The following is a 16787-nucleotide window of genomic DNA, read 5'->3' as shown; positions in this document are numbered from 1 at the left end:
TGACAGAAAATGACTGTTTAAAAGGAGCATTGTCTGTGAACCCAAGGTAATAGACCTTGGATTGGTATTTCAAGGACTCCTAGACTGAGGGTGATGCTCTGGAGGGAATCTGAGTGTTCTTTCCACCCATCCCAGTTTTCAGATTCAATAGATACTACAGTCATCCTAAAGAGGTCAAAAGGCCCAACATCTTAGAAAACCAGTTCTGTGAAATGTTAGTTAAATTATAAATTGAGGACATCTTCTGGAGTACATTTAAAATGCAAATACACTTCAACTTAGAAAGCTCTCCTCAAGGAATTTACCCAGAAAAAAACATAATTAGCACAGTGCACCAAAGTCTATGTCCTGGGATGTTGGACAAATAAAGCTTTCCATCAGTAGAGATTTATTACCTAAAATAGATGGAGTCTTCCAGCTTTATCTTCAGCACACAAGGAGATTGGAAGTTGTCACTTCCATTTTTATACAAGAAGCTGGCAAATTGAAAACCAATGACTTTTTTTTAATCCATCGGAGAAGTGAGGTTGCGAAGTGACTGGTCACTCTTAAAATCTAGAGATACAGGCAAATCCTGAGTGCTACAGCCAAGACTTGCTTAACCCGGAGCAAAAGCCACCTGAACCTTAACTGGCAGGAACACTTAAACAGTAATTTTGACAAATTGCTGGAGGACTGGTGTGGTCCAGTGTGAGAATGAGAAACTCCCTGGTTGCCACAGTCTTAGGAAGACCCCAGACTTATATGGTGATGATCCCTTCACACCGCTTTCATGGTGATGATCCCTTCACTGATGTGGCTGGCAAAGGGGAACGTAATCATTGTGAAATGTGCTCAGAGCCTTCTTTTTAACAAAGATCTATTCTCCAAGGGAAATGACTTTGCCAGATCCCACATCAGCTATGTGAGGGACATCCCCCCAAAGCTCCCTCTAGTCTTCCTGTCTCCTCTACAGGATTAGAAAAAAGAAGAACAAATTCCATGGGTATAAGGGCTTCAAGGCACTAAAATGGAAAAATTAAAGCCAAAGAAGGGAGTCAAGAGTGGGATCTTTTTTCCCAGGTTAAACTCCTGGAGAAACACTTGTGAAAGTCACAGTCCAGAGACAGGGGCCCATGAAAAGACTGAGGTCACCCATTAGACTTTAGGGCACCTGTGTAATAAAATGGACTCTCTTTAAGAAGTTCTTAGGAAAGGCCTAAGACCACAGAGGACACAAAAACAAGGACACTCAAGGAATTTAAGTCCTCTGGCATCTGCAGCTCCAGCAAACACTAAACACATCCAACTCCCAACCAGAAGAATATAAAACATTACACTATAGCTACTGACCTCAACTTTTCCAATGCATCGTGTCCAGCTTTCATCAGAAGGATGCGACGTTAACCAAAGTGATAGGAAAAAGAAACACAGTCTGAAAAGACAAAGTAAGCATCCGAGACAAACTCAGATCTGACCCCAGGTATTTGAATCCTGACCATTTAAAATAACTATAATTAATGTCAAGGACTCTAATGAGAAAAGTAGACATTATATCATACCAAATGAGTAGTGTAAGCAGAGAGATGGAAACTCTAAGAAAGGATCCAAAGAAACTGCTAGAAATCAAAAACACTATAGCAGCAATGAAGAATGTCTGTGATGGGCACATTAGAAAAAAATGAGTAGGAAAGAAACAGAACAGAACCCTCAAGAACTGTGGAACAATTTTAAAAGATATACATGTAATGGTAATACCAAAAGGAGAAGAAAAACAGAGAATAGGTGAAGTACTAATGGCCAAGAATTTTTCAAAATTAAATACATAATGGAATATTATGGAAAATAATTAAGAAAGGTGACTCAGGTTTCTATTTTTGCATGAAAAGCTATAGTTTTGCACAAAAAACTACATTATTGACTTTAGGCAGTTTATAAAATGGTATGTATATACACAAGTATACACATATAAAATGATTTCTGAAAGAGTCTTTACTAAAATATAATGGTCAGATTTATTGTGATTTCATTTTCACTTATTTTGTAATTGATTTTTAGAGATAGAGGAAGGAAGAGAGAGAGAAATATCAATGTGAGAGAGAAATATCAATTGGTTGCCTCCTCTATGCACCCCAACCAGGGATCTAACCTGTAACCTACATATGTGCCTTGACTGAGAATTGAACCCACGACCTTCTGGTGTACAGGATGATGCTCCAACCAACCAAGCCACCTGGCCAGGACAGGTTTTGCTTTTTTAAAATTGAGGTCCACCAAAGGATGTGGCATTCATTCTTTAGCTCATTTTTCTTTTTAAAATGGTGATTATGTTGAAAAGGTCTGGGCAGAAATACTAAGCATTGGTTGTTTGGGTTAATTGGTTTGACCTTGGAAATCTATTTAGAGGCATCATAGGAAAATTAGGGAAGGAAACTTAATGGGGCACCGATACTGAATGCACAGGTGGGGGCCCTGAAATACCTGTGTCTTACACCTTCACTTTTCCATGTGTGGTGGCTGACGAGGCCCAGCAGAGTGCAAATGGTGGGAGGGGTGCCCGTTGTTCCTGATGTGGGCCATTGGGGTGTTCCTAGGAGGAAGGCTTCAGGATGCGGGGCTGGTGGCCAATGGCACCATGGGGTCCGTGGGGAGCCTGGACAAGCAGAACAGCAGTCGTTCTGGTTTGAAATGGGTGGGTGTATTGCCCTGACTGGTTTGGCTCAGTGGATAGAGAGTCAGCCTGCGGACTGAAAGGCCCCAGGTTTGATTCTCGTCAAGGGCATGTACCTTGGTTGCGGGCACATCCCCGGTGGGAGGTGTGCAGGAGGGAGCTGATCGGTGTTTCTCTCTCATCGATGTTTCTAACTTTCTATCCCTCTCTCTTCCTCTCTGTAAAAATTCAATAAAAAAATATTTTTTTAAAAAAAAAAGAAAGAAAAGAAATGGGTGGGTGTGTCCTCAGGAAGAGTTAGATTCCATTAAGGAAGTTGATGTGTATGAAATTGTTGTGATGAGACGTCTTATTGTCTTGTTGACCTTGGTTTACTCTAGTTTGGTTGTATAGGAGCTTTCTTAGTGGCCTGAGAGAGACTAGTTTTCTGTCACCCTTTCTCCATGGGGTTTGGTTCCTAACACATGCATTTGAGCATACTCTTATTATCGGAGAAATTGGGGTTATCCCTTTCTCACTGGATGTTGGGGGTGGGGTCCTTATGATTTCTTAAAAACAAGAATTTTCTGAGACTTGCACAGGAGGGTGAGTGATTTTTATTTGCATGGAATTACATCCCTGACTTTCCAAAGTCCCATTCCAGAAGTGTAGCTGGGGTTTCAGTAAAGCTAAAAGCAAAGCCAGTGTCCACAGCTTCCGTTCCATGTTGCAGCCAGGTCCAGTTCAGCATGAGGCTGGTACATTAGCCCATTGAGTGTGGGGTCCGCATGGCCCTGGGGAGTGTCAAGCTCTGGCTTCCTGGTGAAGCTGCCCAAATGACTTGCCTTTGATACTTGGCCTTCCCTTTGTTCCTTTCCTGTTATTAATAACTAGATTGATTACAATGATACCACTCTCACCGTTTAATAATGCCTTCTACAAGGGCAAGACCTGGCCCCTCCCTTTAAAAGTCTGTCTGCCCTTGACGATTATTCTTGGGTGAAGCTCCGTGGTTCAGATACATCACCCCAAATGGAACCCAATTTCTTTAAACCAGTCAGGAACTTCCATGAACTTGTAATGTTTATTTAAAAATATTTGCCACTGTTATTTCACATCGAACTCTAGAAGTTTCACTATCAATGTGTTTAACTTCTCCAGAAAAACTCATGAACATTTCCTTTCGGGAGTTACATCTAAATCCTGGTAACTATTAAAAGGAAGACCTGGTTTATTTCAATGTCGAGTTTTACATTTTTTTCTTAAACAGCCAAAACCCATCTTTCAACTTCTTAAGTTGAGGACATTGTCAGGTACAAGGAGATAAAAATATATAAGCTTACCTAATGTGTTTTTCGCCAGTGCTTACCACATTACTAAAATGAAGTAATTGGAAAAAAATGCATTTACCACAAACAATTCACATTTTACAAGAACACATACCAACAAAAAGATATATATTAAACACATCAAATACCTGCCTATGGAGATTGGGGAAGGGGGAGGCAAGAGTGACAAATGGGAATTTAAGAAATTAAAATGTAATAAAAATAAGTCACCCTAGCGTCTCAGCTCTCGGCTTCTTGCCTCATACAGACACCTACAGGGATGCCCCACTGTCCAGGCAGGGCCTTCCCTAGCCCATTGGTGCCCCTCTCCTTCCTCTTGGAGTGTCCCCTGCCCCATTAATCCCTGTCCTCTTTCTCTACAGCCCCCCCATACCAATACCTATTTCCTTACCCATTCACTTCATGCATATTCTCCTTAACTCTCTCTCTTATTCACACCCGTTGATCTCAGTCTCTGACCCTAACCTCACACCCATTACCACCCTCCCAAGCGAGAAGCACACCCCATCAGACCCTGACGAAACACAAAACTAAGAAACTCCTTCCCCTTTGCCTGCCTGCCTGCCTTCTCTCTCTCCTCTCTCCCTCCTTTCTTTCCCCCACTCCCTTTATCCCTCTCTGTCCCTCAGGCACTGCTGCTGGGCTGGTCAGTAACCACTCCAGGACGCCTCTCCCGAGCTCCTCCCCTGCCCTCCTGAGCTCAAAGTCCAGCCGGTGGGTGAGCAGGTGAAACCCTTCCTCCGACCTGCTGCGTGGGAATTGGCTTCCTGGGCAGGAGAGATGACTCCAGCCTGGAGACATTTGCCAAGAGCGTTGCGCCTGGAGACTTCCTCACCCCGGACCCCCAAGACATGCCCTTCCCTGAGCCGTGAGTGGAACCCAGGGGGACGTGGGGCAGCAGAGGGTCAGGGAGAGGGAAGGACGGAGCTCTGGAGCCTGTACCTGGGATTCTGAAACGTTAGACCTGGATGGGATCTTAGAGACGGGGCAGCAACACAGCGGTTCTCGCCCTGTTGGGTCCAAAGCCCCCTCCCTTGTCCAGTATTTTCCAATGAAACTGATGGATAGCAAAACCTGGCTATACACACTTTCAAAATAAAAACATGACGCCGTAGCTGTAATGTAAAAAGGAAAGGAATGCAACATACAGTATTAACTGCAATATATAGAAGCTCAAAGACAACCCCTTTAAAAGACATAGGGCATCCTCACAACTTTCCACCATCCCCCCGATTACCAGCACAGGGACTGAGACTCAGAAAAGGGCAGTCATTAGCCCAGGGACACCCCAAAATCTAGGACTCGACCCTGAATCCCCCTTTCCTGCTCAGACTCTTCTCTTTCCATCAGGAACAGAAAATGGGAGGGGACCTGGGGTAGCCAGCCATGTGGCTTCATGTATTTTGTCCCATGTGCCTGTGATTTTCACATCTCTCATTCCACTAGAACACCACCACGCCCCCAACAATCTCCCTCATGCAAACATGAGCGTCAGTAGCTATCCGCACGTTATGTGCCATAGTGGGACCTGGGCCTCGCGAGCTCTAATCAGGCATAGAAAACCCTTTTCCATTCCCTATTACGATCAATTTTATCCTCATTTTCTCCTCATATTTCCTCGTTCTCTATCCTTTCTTCCTCCCCTATTTCTTCTCATTCCACCCCAAAAACTTAATGCGCCTGACGTTTTATATTATTATCTCCTTTCATCTTCAACCAGACTTGTAGGTGAGTACCAGTATCCAATTTCACTGATGAGGAGACAGAAGGATAAAGAATGATTAAGAAATTTCATCAAAGGCAGAAACATAGAAGTGACAACATGGGACTCAAAGCCAGCTCTGTCTGAAAGTCCCTCTAACTCCAAAGTCAGAGTGATTCCACCGGGCCCTTCTCACCCACCCTTCTTCCTATCCTGTTTGGATTTCTCTTTTCCCTTAGTCATCCGTCTCTTGCCAAAACATCAATTAACCCCTAAATTTTCTACGAAAGAGTTAGAATGTTAAAACCCTTCTTATGCTTGATAAGAAGGACATGCTGCTGAAAATACCAGTTGTTGACAAAGCAAGAGGAAATGTCCTCTCTGTGGCCCCCACCTCTCCCCTCCCCTGGCCCCTGCTGGTTGCAGAGCTGGGCTGATGGTGGCAGCAGGTGTCTTATAAATGGCAGGTGAGGCTTGTTGCCTGGAGGTCCTGAGCAGCTCATTGGAACTCCTTAACGGAGCTCCACTACAGAGAAGGCACCTTGCAAACCCACACCATGTAGACATGACTATCATTCTTTTTACCTGGCCTTTTACAATCCTTCAGGGTTTGGCCCTGGCCAGGTGGCTCAGTTGGTTAGAGTGTTTTCCCAATATGCCAAGGTTTCGGGTTTGATGCCCGGTCAAGACATATACAAGAATAAACCAAATAAACCAATGAATGCATAAGTAGAACAACAAGTCCCTCTCTCTCTCTCTCTCTCTCTCTCTCTCTCTCTCTCTCTCTCTCTCTCTCTTCCTTCCTCGCTCTCTAAAATTTAAAAAATCACTAAATGAAATCATTTGAAGTTTGATTTCCACTTTCTTGCCTACTGTATCTAGATGTATTCCTGCTTGTGTTAGTTCATCCAACACACTCATTGAACACACTCTTTTTAAGAACTTTCTGTGTGCAAAATACATACCCACTTGATGTATCTAGACTTGAGATGTTATCTAGATTTATTTCACTTATTGACTAATCACTTTTCCTACTTTCTTGCTACCTGTCTTCCTTCCTTTTTTCCTTCTTTCCTTCCTTTCTAAGAACAGGATTTTATATATTGCATTTGGAGCCCTCATCCCACCATTGTATCCCTATCAGTTGGGTGAATGAATGAATGAATGAATCTGCTTTGACTGTTGAAAACTCAGGCTTTCCTTTATCAAATCTTTCTTTCCAATTCTCTTTCCCTCTCAGCCTACTTTCATAATTCCTGTAACCGTGAAGTCAAGCGTGCTTAGATCCTTCTCAATGGGCAACTCCAACTTTGCAGGTAGGAAAATGAGACTGAAGGAGTGAAGGAAATTTGAATTCTTAGAAACACTCAGAATTTTTCTTTTATCTCAGAAAAGTAACTAATGCAGAGAGAGACACAATGAAAAGCTTTTTGAAAGGTGAAATTCTCAGAAAACTTAGAGTTGGTTTTGAGGGGCTATTTTTATGTATGAATAGCCAAAAGCCACTTGCTTTTAAAGTTAAGAGCAAATTAATGACATGTGTGATTCTTTAGAGCAGAAAAGTGAGTGAGAGCTCTTTGAAAGAAAACACATTCAATGCTGTTACACTTCCTCTTCCTTTAAAAACACAGTTGTTCATTGTGTTTCTCAGGACTGTGACTTCATAGCCACACAAAATACCAACACTTCATCTGTGGATTCAAACCTTCGGGCTGAACACGAGATCTCATTGCCTCAGCATCCCCAATTATCTTGATACTGACCTTGAATCTTCAAAATTAGCAGCATTCTTTTCCAAGACTATTCATAAAGTCTCTAGATGTCTCTTCCAGCTCTGGTCTTCTCTGGTCCATTATTCCATCAAAATCTGTGCTGGAGGGGAGGGTTAAGGAGGCTAATGAGTGAGGGGAAACATACAGGGCTGGGGGTCAGCGACGTGGAGTTTCATTCTTGTGCTGCAGCTAACTAGCTTGGTGACCTTCAACAAATTAATTCACCGTTTTGGGCTGATTTAATCATCTATGAAATGAGTATTTTAACCCAAAGATAAAATTGAAGGTCCCTTTTAGCTCCAAATATTTCACCATTCCTCTGGCTCAGCTTATCTTTGCTTTTTTTCATGGTCTTGTGTAGCCATGGTCTTTGTGTTGTATTTTGGAGAAAGGTTTCGTCTTTCTGATCTATGTGCACATAGTATTTATTAATATAGTACATTGCCCAGCATCTCTGTCTTTATTCCCTATAAGAAAAGTCAATAACCATGCATTCCTTGATTATTGACACTGGGGTGGGTCCTGGGATTCAGGCACTGGGCAACCCACCACTTAGAAAGTACCTCTATTAACAGAGGGGACATATTCCAGCAGCACACAGCACTGCAAGAAGTTTGGTCAACTGAAAAGAGAAATGTAGTTGACATGGGGGTAGGGGAGGAGCTTTCCAAGCTTGTGACGACCCTGATGACTTCCCCCAGTATCTCCCACACCTTTCCTGACTACATTTGAGAGAAACTATCGTTTTTTCTCCAGAAAATTCATTCTTGAGATACCTCAGTTTTTAAATCCACCTAAAGATTGATGTAAATGATTTTTTAACTAAGAAATGAAATACCCTAAGGACCTTGGTTCAGGTAACAAACTATAGGTGATTTATACAAATGGGCCTGTGTGATGGTTAGTTGAGGATCCTAACTCACTTCACTTTAGTAGGTGCTTTCTGGAGATCTGTAACCAAGCTCGGTCTTCATACGAAACCCAGAATGCCTCCATGTGACTTCACGCCTGAGAGGTACCAGGTAAGAGCTCGAGCTTTAGGGAAACCCCAAAGAGGTGGATCTTCTCGAAAAGGCTAAGTTAACTGTTTCCTCAAGAAGGACCGGCAGCCCGGCCGGTGTGGCTCAGTGGTTGAGCATGGACCCACGAACCAGGAGGTTGCCAGTTTGATTCCCGGTCAGGGCACATGCCCAGGTTGCGGGCTCGATCCCCAGTGTGGGGCGTGCAGGAGGCAGCCGATCAATGATCCTCTGTCATCATTGATGTTCCTGTCTCTCTCTCCCTCTCCCTTCTTCTCTGAAACCAATAAAAATATTTATTTTTTTAAAAAAAGAAGGACCTACAATCAGCCCTGCCTACTGAGCATCCCACCCAGATAGTCTCTCCTTTAAGTCACTGGGAGCATCTGAACCCCCTGGCTCTTTCCAATGCCATAGTGTGAATGGCTGCGCATGTTTGTGAGAGAGAGACAGAGCAGAGGAGAGGTGGGAGGCAGAGAGAGACAGAGAGTGCATCCATGACGATATATCACAGGGACAGAGATAGAAATACGCACATAAGACATATATCACAAAATGGTTTGGCACACATTAACTTTAAACAATGTTGTTCTGATTTTGATTGTCTCATATGGCAATGCATAATCTGGCTTTCCTGAGTTCTCCACCAAAAAATATAAAGTTATTTTGCTCCCAAGCTAATAAATCAGTCTCTCTCTCTCTCTCTCTCTCTCTCTCTCTCTCTCTCCTTTTCTTCTCTCCTTTCCTCTCCCCTCCCCTTCCCTTCTCTCTCTCTTTCCCAAACTTTTTATTCTACCTAATATTCATAGGTTAGAAATTACATAAATAATTGACAGTCAGGAGAGACCCACAAAGAAGAGAGGCAGAGGAGACAGGTGTGGTAATTATGAGCATAAACATCACCAGCACTTCATGTTTTTGTTTTTAAAAATATGGCAGCATTTAAAAAAATTAAACCCGACTTATTGCTTCAGATATTCACTTTCAAAGTCCCCCCCCCCCCCCCCCCCCGCAGCTAAAATCAATTCAAAGCCAACAAGACTTTCCACTGAGCGGTAGAAATGCCCTGTCCCCTTCTTCATGTCTGATCTAAAAGGGGTCATCGAGGGCCACCTTCCTACTCCCCTACCTGCGAGGAAGGGCCCTGGTGTCCTGTGAGGAGGGTGTGGGCAGCCTCCCGCTGGGGAGCATGGTGGGGGGCAGCCTCCCGCTGGGGAGCATGGTGGGGGGGCAGCCTCCCGCTGGGGAGCATGGTGGGGGGGCAGCCTCCCGCTGGGGAGCATGGGGGGGCAGCCTTGCGGGGTCAGGAGAGAGGCGAGGCCCTGCTGCGCTGGCCACTGTGGGAAGAGCCGCGGGGAGAAGGAGAAGGAAGACTTTGCATACTGAGCGCTGTCTGTCCACAGTCCATGCCCTACAGCCGCATCCTGGAGGTCTACAGGGAGCACCTCTCCCCCGAGCTGGTGTACTTCCCGGAGCCTCTGCTGCTCCACCAGGGCCACATGCAGTGGCTCTTCGACCACGAGGGAAACAGATACCTGGACTTCTTCTCGGGGATCGTCACCGTCAGTGTCGGCCACTGCCACCCGTGAGTAGCCTTAGAATTCTGGGTTTCCGCTCCAGGAGAGTGTATGGGGAACAGGCGAATGGCCACCTTAGGGGTTCGGGGCTCTGATGAAAAATTCTCTCTCCTGAGGCCCATCCCAGTGTATGGCTGACACGCTCCCTGCTGTTTCCTGGGCAACAGAAAAATCTCAACACTGCCCCTTTCCCTTGGCATCGCAAGTTTTAGTCATCTCAGGGCCCGTGCCGTGGGGAGGGCACCATGTGAGCGGACTGCTATGCGTGTGGCTGCGGGAGGGAGGCTGCTCGCTGGTAACTGCTGCCCAAGAGAAGACATGCACGTGGAGAGGCAGAGGCAGAGAAGGGGAGGCAGTTCTCACAGCACACGTGTGTGTGGTGGGGGGGGGGGGCGGGTGAGGAGAGATGAGAGAGCAGTGCCAGCCTAAGGCTCTTCATCAGCTACTCTGAGCCATGGACGAGGAAAGGAAGGAAGACAGGAGAAGGGTGTAACATGGCTGGAAATTTACATTAGGAACATATGGGCCCATCAATCATGAGGTTCTCTGCTACCTTAGTCATCAGCCCAACTAACACCATCTCCTAGCAGTCTCCTCCTCCCACACCTAGAAGGCCACCGTACCCTCCCAGCTGGACTGCCAGCACCAGTCTCCACCCTCCCCCACCACTCCATTCCACCTGCACGTGGCTCTCAGATGCATTTCGCTAAATAATGCTTTGGCCAAGGGTCTCTTCTGACTGAGCGTTTATTGGCACTCACACTTTTCCAAAGGGGGTTCCATGGAACACTGACCACAGGAGAGGTTTGTTGGGAAGAGGTCCTTGGGAGAAATAAGCTCAGGAAACACTTTAAACTATATCGCCCTCCTGGGGAGAAGTTGTGCACATGAGACTATTAAAGGCACTGAAAAGTCCTGCAGTCAAGAAATCCGTTTGATCTTGCATTTCTCAAAGCTGTTCAACTATTAACTGATCTTTGGGGTGGGACAGTTCTTAATAACAGATTGGTGCATAACAAACTTCAGCCCTTGCTGTTCTTTAAATCAAGATCAGACATCTGCATCTGGCTTTGCCAGGCATTCCAAGCCAAGTCCTACCTGTCTATCTGCCCTTAGTTCCTACTGCCCATCAACATCACCCTTCTTTCACAGAATGTGGTTTCATAGTTACAAAATATTCAACCTTCACCACTACTAAGACCCAGATATCAGAATCTTCACTGAAGGAGAAGAACATTGACCTTGTCTGCATGTGCTTGGCGGGTCTGTAGCTCTTTAAAAAAGTAAAATGGGCAGACACCAGGCTGGCATCTAGTGTCTCTGGCTTCCAAACGATTGAAAGTGTAATTACGAAGAACACCTTGTTGGAAGAGACTCTAAGTCCAAACTCCCCCCTACACGAAGAATTCCTTTTTAAAAAGATAACCATTTAGTCTCCTTCATTGCCTTTGGAGGCAACGTTGCCAGACACCCGTGGTGGTTAGCGCTCTTTCTCACATGCGGGTGAAATCTTTGCGTTCAGTGGCCAGTGTGTGTGCGGTGAGGGGCGTGCCCGCCTGCAGCGTGGGTAACTCAGCTCCCCGGTTTATCCAGGAAGGTGAACGCAGTGGCACAGAAGCAGCTGGGCCGCCTGTGGCACACAAGCGCCCTCTTCTTCCACCCACCCATCCATGAATACGCTGAGAAGCTTTCGGCGCTTCTCCCAGACCCTCTAAAGGTAGGATGCTCCCAGCTCCAAGGGATGGAGCCTCGGATCCCAGAGGAGCGGCCCGAGGGGGCAGGGATGTGGGCAGGGAATTGGGTGTGTGCATTGAACAACTGAATAGTGAGCTAGTAGCTGTATCTGGAAGTAATCAAGAAGAAAGGAGTTTGCCCTAGCCGGTTTGGCTCAGTGGATAGAGCATTGGCCTGCGGACTGGAGGGTCCCAGGTTCGATTCCGGTCAAGGGCATGTACCTTGGTTGCAGGCACATCCCCAGTAGGGGGTGTGCAGGAGGCAGCTGATCGATGTTTCTAACTCTCTATCCCTCTCCCTTCCCCTTTGTGAAAAAAAAAATCAATAAAATATATTTTAAAAAAGAAGAAGAAGAAAGGAGTTTACAAATCGCTGGTGAAACCAGCCAGTGTTCACTTCCTCAGCTCCAGGCCTCTGGTCCCCACCCTCAGCCCTTAGCAGGAGTCCCTCCCCCTCCCCCACTCTCTCCTTTATGTTCCCCAAGAGGTTTTCACCTTTTTGATTCATAGCCTCTCTGCAAAGTCATTTGCATTTTTTTTCTTTTACAAAGAGGGGAGCCATTTTTAAATAAAAAATATACCATTCAGTTCATTTAGTCTAAGAGGCACTTAGATGTTTTTACTAAATGAGATTCTTCTATATCTGAAATGATTGGATTTTTTAACTGAATTGAGATGTTAAAATATTGACCAAGATTTGCAATTAGGGATTCAATGAGTTAATACATATGAAGTACCTAGGACAGCACCTGTGTTAACTATTATGATTTTACTCTAGTACCCGGATACTCTATTGACTATAGTATCTAGAAGACATGAAAGTTGGAATAATTGTAACCAAAGTTCAGCCCAGTCATGTTTATGAAAGAGCAGAAGCCAGGAAGTCAGCAAGGGCACAGAGCATGCCTACATGCTCCCCGTCCCCAAGCCAGGAGGACTCAGACCCTTCTGTTCGCCCATTTTGTTTGGCCAAGATGAACTGCATTTTTTTGTTTGCTTGTTTTTTCACCATTCACACACAGCTCAGGCTGGGATACCCTTCGGGCTGCAGGATCAGGGAGCTTCCTAGTCCCAAGCCCTCAGATCAGGTTAGGGTTAGGGTTAGGGTTAGGGTTAGGGTTAGGGTTTGGGTTCGGGTTAGTTAGGTTCAGAAATCAAGAGACCTGGTGCTCGGATCCACTCAGCCACTAACCACTGTGTATAACTCAGCACATCTCCCCACCTTAGCATTTTGCAGAGCGTCAAACAAAGCCAATGAAAATCCAAAATGTTTCACACTGGGACAATCCCTGAGCCATTTTTGCATCTCTAGCTGTTAGCAGCTGCTCAATGAAAAGCTGTAGAATTACTACAGTAGTCAAATGACAGAACTGCTAGGAAACGCTCCTTAATAATCTGGGCTGGGACAGTCTTCAGCAATTTTGAATGAATGGATAATAAGAAAATAAACTGAAGTATGAGGCCACATGTCTTTCCTTCCCTCCAGGTCATTTTCTTGGTGAACAGTGGCTCAGAAGCCAACGACCTAGCCATGCTGATGGCCAGAGCACACTCAAAGAACACAGACATCATTTCATTCAGGTAACCACACCTCGGAACATCCAACTTGAACGGCGTTGACTTACCCCAACACTAAATGTCTAGTCTACCCAACACTAAAATACAGCGTGGAGGGGTATGTCTCTAATTTTAGGTTTTAAGGCAAGATCAGTCCAATGAATTTTATGACTGGATGACCCCATCCAAATTGGCCTGATCCGAAGTAGGGGTCCCTGACTGTGTAACAAACAGCGTGAAGTCTAGTAATGTCATAGATCTCCTATGGAAGCGAAGGTCACATCACAGCTCTTTTTACTTTGAAGATGTACTTGGATGATGACATATGCCAAGTGGGGAATTACTGGTCTCCACTCATAGAAACTCGTGACTCTACCATGGGACCTGGGCCCACTTCATCTCTGCTTATGATAATGAGCCAGTCGGCATTCACAGTGCCAGCTGCACCAGGCTTCCACGTTTTCTTCTTTTTCAGTTCATACTTCTGTTCCCTTGGGGGACTTTTGAGAGTTGGTCATTTAATAGGTTAATTATTAACCCCTGATGGCTAAATTATTAGCGTTAGAAATAATAGAACACTAAGAATTTTGCTTACAGTTGCCTCCCTCAGGTAATTTTATATAGCACATTTAAACACGATTACAGTAAGGTTTATGCAAAAGACAGGAGTGAGTTATAGTAAAAATTGATGGAATAAAGAAATAGTCCCATTCTTTCTTATGGCCATATTATGTATGGCCATAATTTCTGTCTATATTGGAAAGAAGATTTCATTTCAGCACAATTTTACTACCAAAGCACACCCAATAGTACAGATTCCATATAAAAAGCACATATAGTGATAGCAGGCATGAGCAAACGTTTGCTATTAAAGAAATATGACTGTAAAGAGTTGTGATGAATATTTTACCTAAAGAAACATTCCAGAAGATGTATGTCCAGGCAAGTATTAACCTATCGAAGCAGTCACGGTGCCACGGTGCATCACATGTCTGTGTCTCCTCTTTCAAGATAGATGACCATCTGTTTGCATAGGATTGGTCTTCAGTCAGCCCTAAATCTGCATTTTGCATGATTTTGATTTGGGAAATTGCCCAAATTCATTTGAAGCCAAATTGATGATTAGGATGATTTATACTGAGTAGGATTGTTTCAGGTTCAAGAAGAAGCAAAACCTGTGTTTCTTCTATGGCAAATCAGGTAGCTTTTAAGGCACTTTTTAAAAAAGAGTCCCCAACGGTGTTGAGCAACAGCTGCATCACAGGAAGAAACATTTGGCTTCTCAAGGTGACTATTTCAAAGACAAATACTCATTGAATATACAGGGTGAGGCAAAAGTAGGTTTACAGTTGTAGTATGCGAAACATAATGTATTCTTATACTGGAGGCCCAGTGCCACCGATGGGGTCCCTCGGCCTGGCCTATGCCCTCTCGCAATCCGGGACCCCTCAGGGGATGTCAGACTGCCGGTTTCAACCTGGTCCCCACAGGCCAGGCTGATGGACCCCACCTGTGCATGAATCTATGCACCAGGCCTCTAGTATGCATAGAAGATCTTTGGTTAATCTCTTCCCACCCTCTCCCTCCCCCTTTCCCTCTGAGATTCATCACTCTGTTTCATGTTTCCATGCCTGTGCATTGAGCGTCTGCCCCCTGGTGGTCAGTGGGCATCATAGCTACCAGTTGAATGGTCGAACAGTCACTTAGGCTTTTATATATATATACTAGAGCCTGATGCATGAAATTTGTGCAAGGGGCTCAGCCCTCACAGCCCCAGTGCCTCAGCTTCATCCGGAATGTCATCTGGATGGTCCTTCAGCTGTTCGGTCTAATTAGCATATTAGCTCTTTATTATATAGGATAGATTATTTATTAATTATTGTATTATTTCCATACGAACAACTGTAAGCCTACTTTTACTCCACCTAGTATAATTTTTGTCTTGTTGCTGAAAGAGGAGTCTCACTACTTTAGAGTAACCGTAGGTCAGGTGGTAAGGTCAGAGTTCTTGGCTAGATGGTCTCCAAAATCTCTCCTACAATTTCAAATCTATGACATCAGCAGGAAAGATACATAAGTTAATTTGCCTGACATAGGCTTAGAAGATTTCTTAGAAACTACTGGAGTTGCATGAAATGGTGCTCCATTGCATCTCCACGGCCTCCCGGGGTTTCTCCGTTGTCCTACTCCGTGCTTCACAGGCCAGAGATCAAAGAATAATGATCATAACTCTGTCCTCCGACTGTGTTTTCTCTGCAGAGGAGCCTACCACGGATGCAGTTCTTACACAATTGGCTTGTCAAACGTAGGGCAATTCAAGATGACACTCCCCGGCGGGGTGGGCTGCCAATCAGTGAGTTTTGAGATTTTTTGTCTTATTTCTCTAAAGGCTGCTGGGTAAGCGGAACAATTGACGTTTAAAATAACTTCAGATTTTCCAGGTATTAGCCTTAGAAACGAATATAAAGCCCATCATTCACCCGGGGCTCAGTTTGACTTAATTGTCTAAAGACCACTGGGGGGAAGTGTTCCTTAGAAAGACCGCCCAAGTCTGAGTAATAGGATTTTTAAAACTGGTTTTACTCTTAAATAAAATCAAGTAAATTTCAATAAATGCATTGAAATTAGATCTCAAACCTTTAAATGCATAAACTGTCCATAAAAATCACCCCTGTCCTCACCTCTTCAGCATCAGATACCTACTTATTCTTGTTCTTTTGGATGCCCTCACCCACCGGACCCTTGAGCAAGCTGTTTCCAGGCTGACATTGAAACCAGCTTCCTTTGTAGAGGCCCACACACCTTTTCCTAAGGAAAAAATGATCCCTGCAGAGCAGAAAAATTAGGTTTTCACCCTAAGTGGGAGAGGAACCTCGATATCAAATTAAGAAACCCTCTTGCCTTGATTGGTACCGTGTGCTCCCCCAGTTGGCTGTCTTCCGCTCATGTTTTGCCAAACTTCTCCTTTTGTCCTTTGCAGACAATGTGCCCAGATGTTTTCCGCGGTCCCTGGGGAGGAAGCCACTGTCGAGACTCTCCAGTGCAAACGATTAGGAAATGCAGCTGTGCACCAGGTCCCACGGGCGGGGAGGGAGGGACCTGGTGGAAGGTCGGGAGCGATTAAGTCACTTGGAGAAAGGCTGATGCAATTCCGGGGAAAAGTGGGGAAGGAGACAAAACTAGAAAGCAAGCCCTCATTGAATCACTTCTCATGCCCACTGCCACTGTCCCACCTGGCTGTGAGGGAAAGCACCGCCTGCTCCCACAGCCACGCTACACGCAGACCGCCACCTGGTAGTTACTTAAAGGAGCTCTGTTAGCTCTGTTAGCAATAGCTCTGCTATTGATCTTAAAAGAAAACACGGTTGGTGAATCATTTACCCATTTCCAAGGGAGGGAGGGGAGAGGAAAAAGAATACTTTTAGAAATCTTAAAACTCCCCAGGGACT

General features: G+C 44.9%; 1 protein-coding gene across 2 annotated transcripts in view; it reads left to right on the top strand.

The window, feature by feature from the left end:
* Positions 1-4708: 4708 nt before the first annotated feature.
* Positions 4709-16787, top strand: part of AGXT2 (alanine--glyoxylate aminotransferase 2) — a gene marked incomplete at its 5' end in the record, with an annotated part of 31105 nt that continues 19026 nt past the window's right edge. The window contains 7 exons of one of the 2 annotated variants that reach the window (XM_081090079.1): positions 4709-4846; positions 8386-8474; positions 9875-10056; positions 11642-11765; positions 13268-13362; positions 15598-15691; positions 16319-16412. In XM_081090079.1, the coding sequence (XP_080946205.1) occupies positions 4759-4846; positions 8386-8474; positions 9875-10056; positions 11642-11765; positions 13268-13362; positions 15598-15691; positions 16319-16412 (766 nt within the window). The remainder of the gene's footprint in view (positions 4847-8385; positions 8475-9874; positions 10057-11641; positions 11766-13267; positions 13363-15597; positions 15692-16318; positions 16413-16787) is intronic. The other variant, XM_081090078.1, reaches the window with a different exon arrangement.

Source organism: Myotis nattereri (assembly GCF_964212035.1).
Source record: "Myotis nattereri genome assembly, chromosome: 4".
NCBI classification, from domain to species: domain Eukaryota; kingdom Metazoa; phylum Chordata; class Mammalia; order Chiroptera; family Vespertilionidae; genus Myotis; species Myotis nattereri.
Note: the sequence above shows the minus strand (reverse complement) of the source record. Positions and strands in the feature narration are given on the sequence as shown.